The following is a 15,649-nucleotide window of genomic DNA, read 5'->3' on the forward strand; positions in this document are numbered from 1 at the left end:
AGCTGGGGCAACCCTCTAACGCCAGGGCCTGGGCAAAGGAGATCGAGGCATCTGGTGTCACAAATGCAAGGGGCAGGGAGGAGGCTGCTCTTTGGATTCCCCCGATCTAATTGTACTGTCTTCCCCAAAGGGCGGCAGACATCCCAACAGCTACTGTCATCTCACTCAAGGCTGTCCTGCTGCTTCCTTTCTAGAGCTGTAGCCACAAGCAACTTGGCAAAGGGGTAAATCAAAACAGCAAAGTGTGGGAGCATGCACTGTGTAAATGGGCACTCCCTCACTTGCACAGGGAGCAAACACAGTCGAGGTGCAATCTCTGTGCCAAGCCCCCCGCTGCCATAGTTTGGCTTGTCCAGAGAGAAGTCCTTGCCATGTCCATGAGGATCACTGGAAGATGTTTCCCAGGGAGAAAGGAAGAAAAAGCAGGCAAGCGTGGGGCCCTGAAGCATGAGTTTTCCAGGGCAGCAGCTGGGGTGAGAGTAGGGTCATGCTGACTTCATGACACTGTTGACCCAGGGAAGGTAAGGAGCAATGTGTGTGTAGAAACCGGGCCAATTGTTATGCCTATAGGAGAAGATGCCATAGGCTTTGTTGTTGCAGACAAGTGGATCCCCAGCATCACCCTGTAAAATGGAGGAGAGAGATCAGTGTTGATTTATGCGGGGTCCCCAGGGAAAGGGTGCATTTGCAAAGAACAGGGAGGCTGCAAATATCAGAACAGAGCTCCCCTAGGAGAAGCTTGGTCTTGCAATAGATGTGGATAGCTCTGGGTCCAGAAGAGACCATTGCCAGTCTGGGACCCAGCACAGGACCCAGCAGAACTACAGCTGGGCAAACACTGAAGGTTAAAGTATTGCTTCATTTCTGCCTTTCTGCTGGCTGCAGAGCACGACAAAATGCACTCAGACCAGCTATGAGATTTAGGGCAAACCCTTCTTCAGCCAAGCAGTTGTCCTGTTGCAAACTCCTAGGTCCTCTGCTGTGGGAAGACAAGGATCCCTTTGTCCCTTCTCCTTCACCCAGGGCTGAGCACAAGCATGATGCTGCAGTCAGCAGGAATGCTGCTGATCCTCTGAGGGTCTGATCCTTGGAGATCAAGACCCAGGGCACCTCTTGTGCCAGGACAGCAAGAGAGAGGGATGCTGGTGAGGAAGCATGGACTGATGAGGGGGAGGTTGGAGGGGAGAGTGAGGCGACAACAAAAAGCAATTTTAGACAGCACCTTTTCAGTAGTTTTTTAGCCCAGATTAGGTTTGTGCCCAGCATCTGGCTAAAACCTCCCCTGCAGTCTTATACTCCCTAAGTCAGAGACTGACCTTTTCAGGTACTCCAGCAGATCCACTGCGGCCACAAATCAAGTTGTCAGCAAGTCCAGGGTAGTGGTTGAGGCAGTCCCTTTGTTTGATGATGGTGATGGTGGCTTCGCGTAATGTGGCAGCGGGTGTTTTGTAGCCCCAGCCGGCTATGCTGCACACAGTCCCACCAGGGACTTTTGATTTTTCAAAGGCAATGGTCCTAACATAGCTGTTGCTGGTGGCATTGCCTTTCAGCTGGGCAAGGGGACAGAAAATACAGAAATAAGTGCTTGGTCTGTAAATGCTTTGTGACAAAGGCTGTCCCCTCCTGCTCCAGGGTTACAGCTCAGCTCTGCATGTTGGGCAGATGGGACCATGCAGGTGCCCCAGGCAGGTAGTTACCTTCAGCAAGAGGATGTCATTTCCCTTCTTAGGATTCATGAAGTCTGGATGGCAGTGATATTCTTGGACTTCGAATGTTTGCCAGCTTTCCTCTCTCCTCTGGATTGTGTGGGCTCCAAGGATGACAGTCAGAGGTTTGTGTCTGGTACAATCAAGCACAGTGTATGTCACTAGCTTTCTCCTGTCTTCCCTGTTAACGCTGAGGCACACCTCCCAGGGGCATGGCCAAGGGAGAGTGGCTGGGCTTTAAAGAAGAATGGTGGGAGCAAGAAGCTCTGCCAGTTAAGCTACCAGCCAAGAGGCAGAGCAAGTGTCCATCTGACAGACCGGAGCTCTGCAAGGGTTACTTTACCTCTAGATCTTGAGCTGAGCAGATTTGGTCCAATGCTGCTGCTGTGTACTAAGATATGTGGACTCTGGGTCCAGGCTTTGTAGGCACCAAGGAGAGATTTCTAAATCAGGACCCTGCTCTGGGCTAATGTACCTTTACTGGCATCTACATCACCTGCAGAAGGGGCTGCCTTAGGAAAACCAGGAGGGACCCTGGGTATGGGTAGGAGTCCTTTCCAATCTAGCAGGCAGGACTTCAGTGTCCAGGCTCCTGGCTTCTGCTGATCCTTCTTTCTGTTGCTCAGATATGGGGACTGGCCCTGAGGCTGGGTTACTGGCACTGGGGCAGAGCTGTCAGCTCTGAGGAGCATAATAGCTCCACCCAGAGTCATGCACATCTAGAAAAGCCCTCTTGCCTGTCCATGCCCCAGTTTCTCCAGCTGGAGGGATGGAAGAGAGCTGGGGAAGCAGCTTGCTCATAAGAGATCATTCATTCTGATAACAGTCTTGGAGGTCTCTGGTGGCAGAAAAGGCAAAGCCTGACACCAGCAATCCCTGCTATGCCAGCAGGTCAGTGACAGCAAGGGAGGAAGCCAGTCTGATTTCTCATTGTTGATGTCTGGGAAGAATAAAATGACTTGTGGAGGGGGAATAAAAAAAAAATAAAGGTAAGTATCTCAATGTGGGCTGGGGAGGGACGTGGGGAAGAATGGCTCAAGGGAGAGCTGCAGACACCCCCCTGCTGTTTCACTGCTAGTCCCCACAGCCTTGCCCTGTCCTAGCAGTGCAGCCTGCAACCCCTGCTAGGGAAAGAGTTTGGCCACAGCCATGAAGGAATTGACTCAAACTGTTAGACCTCCATCTAGGAGATGTTACCCAGATCATGGCAGTGCAACAATCTCATCACGCCACATGCTGTACAAACATAGCAAAAACTTACATGAAGCACTGAGCTGCTGTCATCACCCAGTTCGGGGCCACTAGAAAGCCTCCGCAGAAATGGTTGTTCTTTCCTTGCAGATAGGCCACGTAGGGTGTGGAGTGGGTTTTGGCTTCCCCTCCTCTATCCATCCGATTCCAGGAATAATCTGCAATGGACGGGACTCAAGATGAGGGGATTGGAGGACACAGGGCACAGGATGCGCTGTCTGGGACTCTTCCTTGCCAGCCCTCTCCTTGCCTCCAGGCCGCTCTACTTACTGGCTGTAGCCGGGGGGCAGGTCACCAGCAGGAGGGAGAGCAGGAATTTCTGCAGGTGCTTCATCACAGCGTTCTTTGCTTCAGCGGATCCCTTGGAGGTGAGGCTGCAGCTGGGGTCTCTTCCTGCTCCCAGCAGATTTTATAGCCTGAGACTAGACTCCAGGAAACCACAGAAGTCAGACTCATCTGATTAATCTATCTGCAAATTGCATGCCTCAGCGATCTGAGAGGGGAATTCAGTCAGCCTTAGCCTTGGGCATCAATCCACCTTCATCTTGGGCCTGATCTGGGGTATCTGACATCCTTTTAAACCCAGACCCAATTTTAATCCATTGCCTTTGAGCTGGAAGCTGTAGGGAGCATACCCATCCTCATCGCTTTGCCTGCCAGCGTGGTCTTCTCTTGCAGCCTGTATTTGTTGTGCACTTGCAAACACTCTTGATGTTTATCATGAGCCCTGCAAGAACAAGATTTCTTTCAATCGCAAAAGTTCCAAAGACCATGCAGTGGCAGCTGAGGACCCTCCTGCTCTTTCTCAGTAGGTGTCATCCTGGGTAATAGAGCAGAATTGGTGTGAGTGCATTTATAACACCACACTGGTCATGGCTATGAGGGCAAGAAGTTGTTATGGCAGCTTTGTAAGCATGGCCCACAGCAGTGTGACTGCTGCTGTTACCACGAGGTCTCTGTTCTGCCCCAGCTGCTGACTTAGGGCTCTGCTTTGTACAGCAAAAGACACCTTTTTAAGTGTTTCTTTCCAGATGTAATTGTTCACCATTAAATTGGTGAGTTTGCTGTCTCTTACCAGCCAGTGTGAGAGAAGACAGGAGGACGCTTCCTTGACCCTGGGTCAGGGGATCACTTTGCCTCTGAGGGTGGATGGAGGCAGGGATGCAGGTTTGGGATTCTGCCCCTTCACTGGCTAGAGATAACCTGATGACCCAGGAATCTGGTGTCACAAATGCGAGGGGCATTTGTGACACCAGAGGAGACCGTGTCTCCCTGAAGCTGGTCTTGTTCTTCTGGGAAGGGTCATGTCCAAGCACATCACAGCCAGCACTGCCCCCACTCTGGCAGGCAGTGATTTTTAAATGCCAAACAAGTGCCAGGTGCCTTTCTGCAGTGCATGGTGGGCATCTGCCTTCCCTGGACCAGGCCCTGCAGCAGCTGCCCCTCCTCCTTCTCCAGCCCATGGGGAGAGGGACCGTGCTGGAGGAAGGCCTGGTGGCATATCACCGAACACACACTTTCCCCATCCCTGGCCCCTAGGGTGTCCTCTTGTCTCCCCACTGGCACCAGTGCACAGGCTGCAGGGAAAGGTGGAAGATGGGCATGTCTGTGCACTCGCCCCAGCAGCGGTTCCTTCCTTCGGCTGTGAGGAAATGTGGCTGATACGTCCCTGCTGCCCTCACTGACTGCCGGTAAATTTGCTTTCCTACCTTCCCCCAGTGCCACAGGGCAAACCCCATTTTTAAGCTAAAAGCTGCCATTATCGTGCAAAGACTGCGTGACAAAGATTTGTACTACACAGATAAGCAGTTGCATCCTTTTTACTTGCAGATTTCCTAGCTGATACCAGCTGTTAGCAGAAGCCCAAACCAAGGACCCTTCTCAGTTTCCCCAGGGTGGCATGGGTGCTGAAGGGGATGTAGTTTCCCTTCATCCCAGGCAAGAACAGGGAGAACATAAGAGCAGACATCCAGGGCCAGACTGCAGGCCATCTCCTTCTGACAGACGTGGCTAGTGGGAACCTTGGAAAGACAGGGCAAACATCCTGTTCCTTTGAATTGCATGCAGTTTCTGAGTTTCTGTATGTTTAAAATTCCCCACTGGGTTTCCCTGCCGCAAACTAGTCTGGTCTCCTCTTGAACTTGCACAGACATCTGTCATCCTGCACCAGGGAGTTCTGCAGCTCAGTTATTTACCAATGCACTGTCTCTGCCCCTTGACATCTCCTCCAGGAAAGTGTCTAGTGCTCTCCTTGTGGCATAGGAGAGACTCTCATCTCCTATCTGTATACGAGAGATGCTGTCAGAAACTAGCTGGAACAAAGGAGACTAGGGCTCAGGGTTTAGACAAGTTTCTTTAAACTCAGTGCAGGCCATGGAAGTAGGGGCTGGTGCAAGTTATTCAGACTCTAGTGGAGAGGCTGTCTGAAAATGGTACTAAAGCATCCTTTGTGGGGAGAAGCTTGCCTGTGAGTATCACCCAGCTGAGGGAAGAGTTGTAAACCCTTTTGGTTTTGTGCTACTTCCAGAACAGTCTCTGCTTGTGCTGTGCTGCTGGGGCTGGGTTTGCCTTCCTGAGAGGGACAGAAATGTGCCAACACACTCCAAGGCAGACAGCTACCAGCTAGGACTCACCCTTGCCTTCTCCAGGGGAAAAGTCAGGCTCTCCTGCTATAGTTAGCATGGGAGGAAAGGAGAGAATTAGCATGGGGTCAGGCCCTTTTGTGAACCCAGGTCCTTTATCCACCCTTTCAGTACAATCCTTTTGGAGACTATCAACTTCTCTACCCAGAAGAATGTTGCTGTTCAGGAGATGGAAGACTGTGACTACTGGAGGATGGCAGAGGCAAAGACTGAAAGTACTAGTGCGCAACAGCTGGGACTTTGAGTATGTCTCCTCTCTGGGATCCTAAAGTCCTGTCCCTGGGATCTCAGCCACCACCTGTCCTATGACCAAGGCAGGGCAGAAACAGCACAGTCCACAAAAAGTCCAGCTCCCTTCACCTGCTGGAGCCTCTTACAGCTGAAAAGATTAGCCTGGTTTCCCCTGTGACCCAGCGTGCTCTCGGCTGCTCTATGTGCCAGGATGCAACATCATCCAGGTGAGAGGCCCCTGCAGAGGGGACAGTCATTACTTTGCAGGGAATGGCAGCTTTTGACCCCTGGTACCTGCTGAAACAGCACATCCTGGCTGTCAGCTGCTCCCAGGCAGGTGGTGACATTGCTGAAGTTAGCGGATGGAGTGTGTGCACACCACTTTTCCTAGCCCATTTCTACCTGGACAGTGTCTCTTCTTGCAACACACTCATCCCCATGACTCCAGGAAGGTCAGCTGTAGCTCTTGTTCTCGAAGTCTGCCAGCAATTCAGTGGATGCAGAGCTATGACTGCCTCTGTCCCAACAGGCTGACCTCTCACTTTCACCAGCTAGAACCTCCCTTCTCCCTGGGGCAAGGTACAAGAAAGACAATGTATGCTGGGAAATGCAGCCTGAGTTTACTGTGGGTGTTTTAAGTGCAGCAAGGTTCAAGCAGGGATGGGGTTATCTCGGAAGGAAACGGGGTCTGTTGTAGCACAGCCTCTTTCTGGTGCCATCTGGGGTGATCCCTGCTTCTGCCGGGGTGATTTAACATAGCCCCGAAATGTCTGCCTGAGATGGGCAGGGAATGGGACAGCCAGCAGCCTCAGAACAGAAAGCAGGGGATGCTTGTGTGCACCGATCAGATCACTCAGATTCGCAAGGAGAGGAGGGAGTCAAGCCTTCAGCAGGGGCAGGAAGGAAACCAGTGCAGTCTCCAGGGCTGCACCAATGCTGGAGCAAGTGCTGCTGCTGCTACTTCAGGATTTTTTTGATCCAGGGCAAGTAGTTGGAGATGCGGGTGTAGACCCCGGGTGGGGTGTTGTACCCAAAGGAAACGATGCCTTGTGCCACCTTATTGCATACCAGGGGCCCACCAGAATCTCCCTGAGGACAGATGAGAGACTGGTTTTAGAGACCTCTTCCCTGCGGGAACAGGTTTCACCTTGGTCCTTCCCTGCCCAGGCACTGCCAGCAGGGCTGTGGCTCTGCTCCAGATCTGTGGCTCTGCTCCTGCCCCATATGACCACTGAGCTGGAGGAGCTGTCCAGAGCAGACGAGTTGGGGCTCTGCCCCTGGGACTGCACATGGATGGTGGTGTCAGGGCATCCAGAGAGCTAGTCCACATGGGAGCTACAAATCAAATGCTTGTCACCTCTCCTGGGAACCAGATAAGTCTGTGCCAGCAGCAGCCCCTGCTACCAGAGAGCCCGCCTGCCCCGCAGCCAAGCCCCCAGCCTGTCAGCAGCCCATACCTGGCTGGAATCACTGAGCTCGTGGAAGCTGCCTGCACACACCATGCCGGTGTCGAGATGTGGATAGAAGTGGATGCATTTCCTGCGGCTGTAGATGGAGACTTTGGTTTCAAAGAGCTTGTTGGTCGCCTGGTTGTTGTCAGTCAGGCCCCATCCAGCTATGCTGCACTTGGTGCCTGTGGGGAGGTCGCTGCTGGTCTTGGGCAGTGGAACGGTCTTGACATAGTCATTGAGAGTGGCCTTTGCTGTCAGCTGGGAGAAAGCAAGGTTTTTGGAGAAGGCTATGAGCAGAACAGCTGAAGGACACTTTGTGTGCAGTGGTAGGGGAAGTCTAACAGGGCACACAGCACTGGAAGTTCTGGTGAGCTGCTGTGAATAGGGCATGCGGCTCCAAGCCCTGCCCAGAGTTCCCTCCCAGGTGCCTCCCATTCCTTCTTGCCTCCAGCTCTCATGGGCAGAAGCAGCTGATGGTTTTGCAGAAGAAGCTAACAGCAATAATGTGCTCTGTGTAGATCCTGCTAGACCCACAGCCCCACTCTACCCTCCAACCCACTGCCTGCTGCAGGACTGCCTTGCCTTGTGCAGCATGATGTCGTTAGAGATGGTGTTGGGGTCACATTCAGGGTGCTGGTAGTATCTGATAACTCCCCGGATCTGCTGGGTCGTTTCTGTTTCGTGGATGTTGTGAGCCCCCAGTATGACTGTGGCATTCCTGGCAGTGGCAGCAGAGTGGAAAAGGGGGAAGACAGGTTGGGTCTTACCTGTGTCCCTCCCCTTTCGCAGGCAGGTGGAGAGAGCTGCTCAGCACAGGAGGAAGAGGAACCTACTCCAAAATTACTCTAGTGATGGACCTCACAGATTAGGGGAGGAAGAAGGGGATAAAGCCCCTGTATGAAGTACTCACCCCATGCAGTGTGCAGCTGTCATCACCCAGTCAGGGGCCACCAGGAAGCCTCCGCAGGCTAACATCCCTACCTTTAGGTAGGCCATGTACGGGTGGGAGTGGGGCTGAGCCTCGTGGCCCCCCACAATCTGACCCCGTAGAGCACCTGCAGGACACCCCACTGCAGGATGAGCCCATGGCTGCTGAGGTCAGACCCCAGCACAGCAGCCTCACCCGCAGCAGCTTGTGGTACCCCAGCTTACTGGCATTGGCCCATGGGTAGGAAAGCAGGAGTAGCAGGGGCAGCAGCGGCTGGGGCTGGCACATCTCTTCCCACAGCTGAACACTCCTTCCAAGTTGTGTGGACGTCTGGGTCTCCTAGTGCCCAGGGGCCGGTTTTATACCCTGGGACCAGCTGCACCCAGCAGCCAGGAAACCATGTGTGATGGCCCGATTGTGCTAATCAGAGCAGTGCAGCATCCCTGCAGGTCTATCTGCATCTCTGCTGCCCTGGCCTGCTCACATGCCCCACATGTCCTGAGGCTGTGATTGATGAGTGATAGAGCAGGACAGAAAGGCCAAGGCAGAGAAAGCATGGTATGCCACAGTCCCAAAGCCTCAGGGATGCTGACTGGGGAGGTGTCCTAGGGTATTTTTGAGGTGTGATTTAGCATTTCTCCAGCAATTTGGCTGCAGGACAAATCACATCCACATGCTTCAAAGCATGGCGTCTTTGAGCTCTGGCAATCAGGCTGTCTCTTACTGTAACTTCAGTAGCCTGTGCCACTTGCTCCTGGGAGTGATCAGGTCAGTTCATGCTTTGTTGGAAAGTGCAATGGCTGCAGATGCTCTTCCCCCTCTATAGTTTCCCCTCTGCAGCCTGTCTGGCCCTGGCATATCTGTTGAAATTGAACCAGGGGAAGCCTTCATCTACCCTGTTCCAGATTCTCCGCTCTTCCTGACCTGAAATTGCCTGCAAACCAGGCTGCAATTGCTGTCTTCACCTTGCCCCTAGCAAAGTGTGATTTGGTTAAATGCTAAACTGAGCACCAATCCTGCTGCACTTGTCCCTTCCTGGTCTTGTGGTCCTGAATGGAAACCACCACTGGGCTGCCCCAGGTGACCCGGTTTCAAAGAGGTGACCAAATCTTTGTGTCAAGGGCACAGATCTGGGGCTCGGGACACCTGCATTCTTCCTACTCCTGGTTCTCACACTGCCTTAGCTGGTGGCTGTCCGCTCTTTCCTTTTGATCTTTGGGCCTCCAATCGCCTAAGTGTGTCCTGCAATGGCAGCTGAGACTGTCTTTTGTAGGAAGAGCTGCCTGACTCTCAGGCTGCAAGCTCAGAGGGAGCTGTGCCATACAGTCCTGTGTTGTTTAAAGTTGTCCTTCCTGTTTGTAATTCCTAGCCCTTATCTACCTTAATTTTCCCCACTGCCAGGTTGTCCCAGTTTGCTGCATTGTTTCTAGCAAAAAGCAAAACATAAATCTATTAGGGTTAACACTGTATGAAGTGTCTGCTCTTCTCAAGAGGGGTTGCGTGTTGCATACTGGAAAGACCGTGCTCACAGACTTTCAACAGCTCCTGACCCTGCTCTAGCACAAGAGCACCCAAGCGGCTGGGAACAGCCACAGCAGAGAGAGGCCATAGAAGAGGCGGCAGGTGCCACACTGGAGCTGTGCAGCCTGTCTGCTGCCATGAGGACAAAAGCTGTCATGAGACCACAGCCAGGTTCTGTACTCCTCCACCACCCAACCTCATCCCTCCTATTTTGAGTGTTGGTCAGGATTAAATCTTCCCTCAAACGCTCTCTAGAAATTTTCTCTCAGCTGTGAAGTCCAGCCCTTTCCCTTGCTTTGCCCCATCAGCACCAAAGTCTGGCTTAGCGGCAAACCAGCAGGCAATTGGCTGGCCACGGCCACTGCTCATCCCCAGAGACTGCGCTTAAGTGACTAGAGGGACAGAGCCCAAGAGCGTGCTGCTGGTTTGTGCAAGCACTTGCAAGGTAGGGCAGCCAGGTCTCTGGCCAGTGTGCTAGTTGCTAAAGCTGGAGCAGTGCTCTCCTCTCCTCATAAGCCCAGTGAACCTGTGGGCAACTGCTAGCCATTCCTGAGCAAAACAGCTTCCTCTACCGTGCAGATGAACAATTTGCCATTGCAAGGATATGGAGAGCTGGGGAGGTAGGAGGTCATGCCTCCTTTCAATCCCTGGATTACTTTCAATTCAATTCATCTAGGCAGGAATCCTCCCAGGAGCTCTGGCTGAGGTCACCGCAGGTTCTCTGCAGACATCTGGTTTTAATAAGCTAATTTGGGCTTGTAACTGCAGCCAGGAACTGATGAAAAAAAAAAACGCAACAAAGGCAATATAACAATTAGCACTCTGAGGCTTCAATGCTGCACCCTGCTCCCTGCACCCCCCCGCCCCTGAATCCTTGGTCCTGCTGTGGGAGATTCTTCTATGCAAAGACCTTGTCTGTGTGCCCATTCCGTGGGACACTTTCTGCCAACCCTCCTCAGGGGCCTGCACGTCACTTGAAGAAAATGAGGCTTGCTTTAATCTTAAATCACCATCTCTGGAGCAGTCTCTGCTTACCAGTCCTAATGTAAGTCTGCAAGAAGTGGTTTAAACTCAGCTGTGCCTGCCCAAGACATGATACCAGCTTTGCTTCCGGATGAGCGTGATTTAAGGTTAAAAAGCACATACAGCTCGAAGGCTCCCAGCAAAGAAGAGTGGATCAGGAAGACCCACTCCTAAAAACCCCTTTGGCATGCAGTAAGGATGCTGCTCCGTGGCAGACATGCCCTGTGCGGGCAGTGCTGCTGGGCCTGGCACAAACACAGTGCTGTCATTGCCTCTGCCCACAGTGTGCCCAGCAAGATGTTGCTGTGTTGATTTTGCCATCTCGGATAAGATGCCCTCCAGAACCCTGCTCACAGGTCAGAGAGGCACAACTCTCTCCCAGACCTTCCTCCCCTGTCTGCTTGAGCCAGTCCTCATTGCTCCCAGCCAGGGCTCGAAGCTGGGGGAGTCTGGGCAAGCTGACAGCAGGGTACCCATGCTGGGGACACACAGGCAAGCTGACAGGGTAAGTGTCCCAGGAGGGCACCAGGGAGGCAGTGGGGCTGATCTGCCAGTTAGTCTGCATTGCTGGGAGGAGGGCATTTGAGGGAGAGGTACGGTATGAGAATGGAAAACCCCTGAAACAGTTCCTGGAAATAAAATCAAAGTGTGTGTGTATGTATAAACAAACCAACAGATAAATATATCCCTCTCTGACTTCCCAGAGCAGTTTCCAGCACACCAGAAGAGCTACTGGGCTTGTGGTAGGGCTGTACTAACTCAGCAGGGAGGTCTGGGAGCATGGGCTATCCTGCATACTAGTCCTTGGCAATCAGGGCTTTTGTTAGATTAAAACCTTACTGCCAAACACAGGGCTCCCACTGTGCTCTGATCCCTAGTTTCTCTCCATGGGCAGCAGCTCTCTCCATGGGTCTGTATCCTGCAGTAACCTTGTGCAAAGGTCTTGCTTTCTTCTTGATCCCAGTGGTGCTGAGCTGCAAGCTCCAAGCTCAGATGCCCAGGGCCGTTTGAGTTTACTTATTGCTCTGTAATGGCTGGTGGGTCACCAGTACCAGGGCCAGGCTATGCTGCAGACATTAGAAACCAGACAGCAGTTCTCTGCCTCAAACCATTTAGAATTCTTGCATATAACAGGCAGGGGGGAAAAACACAGGATGGTAAGCAGCAGAGCTTGGGATTAATTTATGCTCTCCAGACACAGTGCAGCAGCACCAGCCCTGCTGCCAGTAAATGCATTGCCCCTGCCCCAGCCTGGCAGCACTAACCACAGCGAGGTGTGTTGCCTGTCCTTCCTCTACAGTGCTCAGGTTAGGTTTCAAACCAGCCCGATTTCCTCTGCATGGTGCTCGGCGCCGCACCCCTGCCAGCTCCCCCTTCCGCAGGCATCACCCTGCTGTTTACGCCGAGCCCTCCCTGGCCCGTTTCCTGGGTGAGGACTGGCTCCTCCCTGCCATCCCTGCATGAACATGGGAAGAACCAGCTCTCAGCTGTGAGCATGTGGGGACAAGTCTGGTGCTGAGCTAGACTCTGCCCCAGAGGGTGCAAAGCAATGCTGATGAGCTCATATGAGGGATTTTATGGGTCCTGCACAGGGGACCCTAGGCCTGAGGCTCCAGCCAGGTCTCTGGAGCAGCTTCATGGTCTTGGTCATGCCACACTGGGTGGGGGTGACAGGAGCACTGTGCAGCTCCCTTGCCCCCAGGGACATGTCTGCTCACTGGAGATGTGGTTACAGGGCAGAAGATGCTAGGGGAAAGCTGAGCTTGTGCCAGGCACAGTAGGAGAACTGGCGCTGGGCATGGCACTTGGAGACCAGGCACTGAGCTGGTCCAGCTTCTCCAGTGCTTCTGAGCTACCCAGGCCAAAATCCAGATCTAGGGAGGAGAGGAATTGCTTCTCTGGCAATTGTCAGTGGCTGTCAGCAGCTGCATGAAATGCCACACTGTAAAGAAGAAGTGAGACTCAGGAGTTTGCATTTGTTGCATGCTGACTCTGGAAGGATGCTAAGGGATAAGCACCTCCAAAGCTCCCGTCCAACAGGCACTGAGCACTGGAAACGCTCAGTGCCTTTTACTGCAGATCACCCAAAAGGTCAAAATCTCAAACCTGTCGCAAAGGAAGGAAAGGTGTGACACCATGGGACACAGGGTCTGGGCTGGCACACTGATGATGTGTTTTATTGGGATGATTTCCAAGTAATTATCTTTTTTGGGGGGGTTGGGCAGGGGCATTTTATAAAGCTGTTTGCTTTCTGTTTAATGTTTTTGCATTGAGGAAATGCAAGTTTCTAAAGAAAAGCCACTTAAAGAAAAAAAAAAATCAACAAAACTCTGCCATTTAAGGTCATTAATATGGTCTAATGGAGATGATCCTGAAACTTTCTATTTTGTGTTTTTGTTTTCCTTCAAATCCAGAGATGCGCTGTGGAGACTCTTTTCCTATAGAGACCCACCATCACCACCACCCAATTTCAATGAACTGACACCCAGGCACAACAACTGTGCCTGGGACAATTCTCTGAGCACTGTGAAGGGCCAGGTCTCCAGGGTTTGGTGTCAGCCCAAGTCAGAGGGGCCTTGCTGGCTCTTCCCAGCTCCTCTGGGGCCAGAAGCGTGCTGCCACTGGAAAGATAACTGCCTGCTGCTGCACAGTAGAAGAGACCAAAGCTAGGAAATGCAACCAACCAACCAATTGTCAGGAGCAATCAGTCATTTTTAAACCAGCACAACTCCACCCTTCCTGGAGCAGAAAAACACCTGCAGGCAAATGGATGCCTTGGCTGATGTTGGGCTGTGCTGGGGCCACACAGTGGGGACAGGATAGGTGGGTGGGGATGTGGGGAGGGAGCCGTGTGGGAGAGAGATGGGGATGCCAGCTGTCCAAGAGCTAGCCTGGGGGTTGCCTGGCTAGCCCCACCAGGCAGAGCTCTCCACAGAGCTTCACCAGGGATTTTTTTTAATCAGAATGTCTGAAAATACAAGGTTTAATCAGGACTGTGCAGCAGCACAGCAGGAAAACCTCAACAGAAATCATCAATATTTTATCTTGCATTTGTAGCTTGCTGTCTTTCCCCTGCAGCTGCTCGTGGCCCCCCACAATCTGGAGCTGGACACCCTCCCACAAGCAGGCAGTCTCAGGGCAGGAGTGACCAGGCATGCCACTGGCCACAAACCCAGGGAGCCCTGCTCCAGGCTGCTCCTGCCCTGCTCCTCTCTGGGCATCCCTGTCTGCAGACAAACTCTTCCCTCTGGGGCTGAGGTGCTTTTGCCTTCCCATTGGCCTTGGTAGGAGCAGGCTATGGAGGGTTCCAAGGCTTCTGCTGCTAAGGTGCCTCATCTCAGCATCTGTGAACACCTGCTATGGCCACAGTTCTGGCAGAGGATTCAGGGGGCTGCAGCTGGCCCCCATACCTCCCTTGGTCCTTCCAAGCCAGCACTCAGCAGCTATCAGGCAGTTTCAAGTAGATTGTGGTCTTGATTTGAAGGAAAGAGATGAGAAATGTTGCAGGATGGGGTGTTCCTCCCCCACCCCCCTTCATTTCAAAGAAAGAACATCTGAACTGAAACGGCAGCAAAGGAGAAGTACCAAGATAAAGCTTAGCCTGCGTCTGTGCAGATAGCAATAGGGAGCCACTGCAGAACAACAGGAACTCTCTCTCGTGTGGGTGCCCAGCTGAGGGAGAGCCTCATTTGCCCCCAGCCATGGAGATGGGGACTCTGCCTTGAGTCTGGCAGCAGCAGCTCTGAGGGAGACACAGGGCTGGATTTGTGCCAGCCAGCGAGGCCCTGCTCTGCTGAGATGATTGCATGAAGTGGAGAAGACCCAAGTACCCCCAGCCCCCCCGGCTATGGGACTGTGCCCTGACTTGCCATGAGATGGGAGCAGTGTTTGAGGTGTGTGGTTTAACTTGGCATGAGGCAGGGAGCTTGGCAGGCTGTTGGGGGACAGAAGGAAGAGGGTGCTGGAAGGGCAGCAGCAAGGGCTGGGACACAGCTTCCCAGAGCCAGCCCCCCCTCACAACGTGCTGTGAAACTGCAGCATGCCTCACGGGTACCCAGTCCCCTCCGCTATGGAAAGGCCAAACAACACAGGTGCTAGGACAGAGCAAGGAACAAGGTTTTTGTCTCACCGGAATAGCACTTGACAAAATAATCAGCCCTGCCTTTTAGGGCAGCACCTGATGTGCTTGTGGAAGGGGCATTAGGAAGAGCCTGTGATATTTTGCTGGTCCAGAGGACCTGGCACCCCATGGGTGAGTGTGTTGAGATATCCCAGCTGCTTATCTGCCTCAAACCTTCCTGCCATCAAAAGCATTTGCCTCCTACCTGCCCCACACTTGCTGCAGATCTCCCTGACATAGAGCTCATTCCTGTCAGCTATTTCTTCCCTGAGACTGCTCATACACTGCCAGCTATTTGAGAAACTACTTAGTGTCCCCGACAAGCCAAGTTTCTTCATCCTCTGATCTTTTAGGGACACCCCACCAGTTCTGTCCTGAGCAGACACATTAGGTGGAGGCTCAGCCTGAAGCAAGTATAAAGCAGGGGTGATGTGCAAGAACCACATTGACCCTTTTGATTCCAGTGCTGTGCCAGGAGCATCTGCCCAGCCCATTTGGGAGTGTGCTCTTCATGCTGAACGTGCAACCTTGCACTCCTCTTCTCTGGATTGAGCTGCACTCGTGGCCCAGCCTTCCTGCTGATTTCCGCTCCTTCAATCTTGGGGTCATCTGCTGACTTTATCAGCATACGTTTCTTTCCACGCTGCTGATAGAAAAGCCCAAAACAACAGCTGAAAGGGTGAATGTGGAGGATGGAGCCCTCAGCTTTTGATGAAAACCACTCTTGCTTGCACATGACTTTCTGCAGCAGGAACCTCCTTTGCATTTTCCACTTG

General features: G+C 52.8%; 2 protein-coding genes across 2 annotated transcripts; both read right to left on the bottom strand.

Moving 5' to 3' along the window:
• LOC126041725 (granzyme E-like) lies at nucleotides 1–6,278 on the bottom strand. Its single transcript, XM_049807851.1, has 6 exons — nucleotides 6,233–6,278; nucleotides 3,228–3,684; nucleotides 2,968–3,115; nucleotides 1,698–1,839; nucleotides 1,317–1,550; nucleotides 1–623 (listed from the first exon to the last, which is right to left on the bottom strand). Exons 2-6 carry the CDS (start codon nucleotides 3,289–3,291, stop codon nucleotides 486–488), a joined length of 726 nt encoding a protein of 241 aa, XP_049663808.1. The 5' UTR covers nucleotides 3,292–3,684; nucleotides 6,233–6,278; the 3' UTR covers nucleotides 1–485.
• Nucleotides 6,279–6,449: 171 nt separating this feature from the next.
• LOC126041726 (mast cell protease 1A-like) lies at nucleotides 6,450–8,524 on the bottom strand. The gene is made up of 5 exons (XM_049807852.1): nucleotides 8,434–8,524; nucleotides 8,192–8,336; nucleotides 7,864–7,999; nucleotides 7,288–7,539; nucleotides 6,450–6,919 (listed from the first exon to the last, which is right to left on the bottom strand). The coding sequence occupies exons 1-5, from the start codon at nucleotides 8,495–8,497 to the stop codon at nucleotides 6,788–6,790; spliced, it is 729 nt and encodes a 242-aa protein (XP_049663809.1). The 5' UTR covers nucleotides 8,498–8,524; the 3' UTR covers nucleotides 6,450–6,787.
• Between the last annotated feature and the right edge of the window lie 7,125 nt (nucleotides 8,525–15,649).

Source organism: Accipiter gentilis, chromosome 8 (genome assembly GCF_929443795.1).
Source record: "Accipiter gentilis chromosome 8, bAccGen1.1, whole genome shotgun sequence".
Classification (NCBI taxonomy): Eukaryota; Metazoa; Chordata; class Aves; order Accipitriformes; family Accipitridae; genus Astur; species Astur gentilis.

Excerpts from the sequence above, each read along its gene's own strand:
- LOC126041725 (XM_049807851.1), bottom strand. The coding sequence starts at position 3,291 with ATGAAGCACCTGCAGAAATTCCTGCTCTCCCTCCTGCTGGTGACCTGC. Across the intron at positions 1,551-1,697 it reads ATGACATCCTCTTGCTGAAG|CTGAAAGGCAATGCCACCAG; the intron begins GTAACTACCTGC and ends CCCCTTGCCCAG. Across the intron at positions 624-1,316 it reads CTGCTGGAGTACCTGAAAAG|GGTGATGCTGGGGATCCACT; the intron begins GTCAGTCTCTGA and ends TCCATTTTACAG.
- LOC126041726 (XM_049807852.1), bottom strand. The coding sequence starts at position 8,497 with ATGTGCCAGCCCCAGCCGCTGCTGCCCCTGCTACTCCTGCTTTCCTAC. Across the intron at positions 8,000-8,191 it reads ACAGCTGCACACTGCATGGG|GAATGCCACAGTCATACTGG; the intron begins GTGAGTACTTCA and ends TGCCACTGCCAG. Across the intron at positions 6,920-7,287 it reads AGCTCAGTGATTCCAGCCAG|GGAGATTCTGGTGGGCCCCT; the intron begins GTATGGGCTGCT and ends ATCTGTCCTCAG.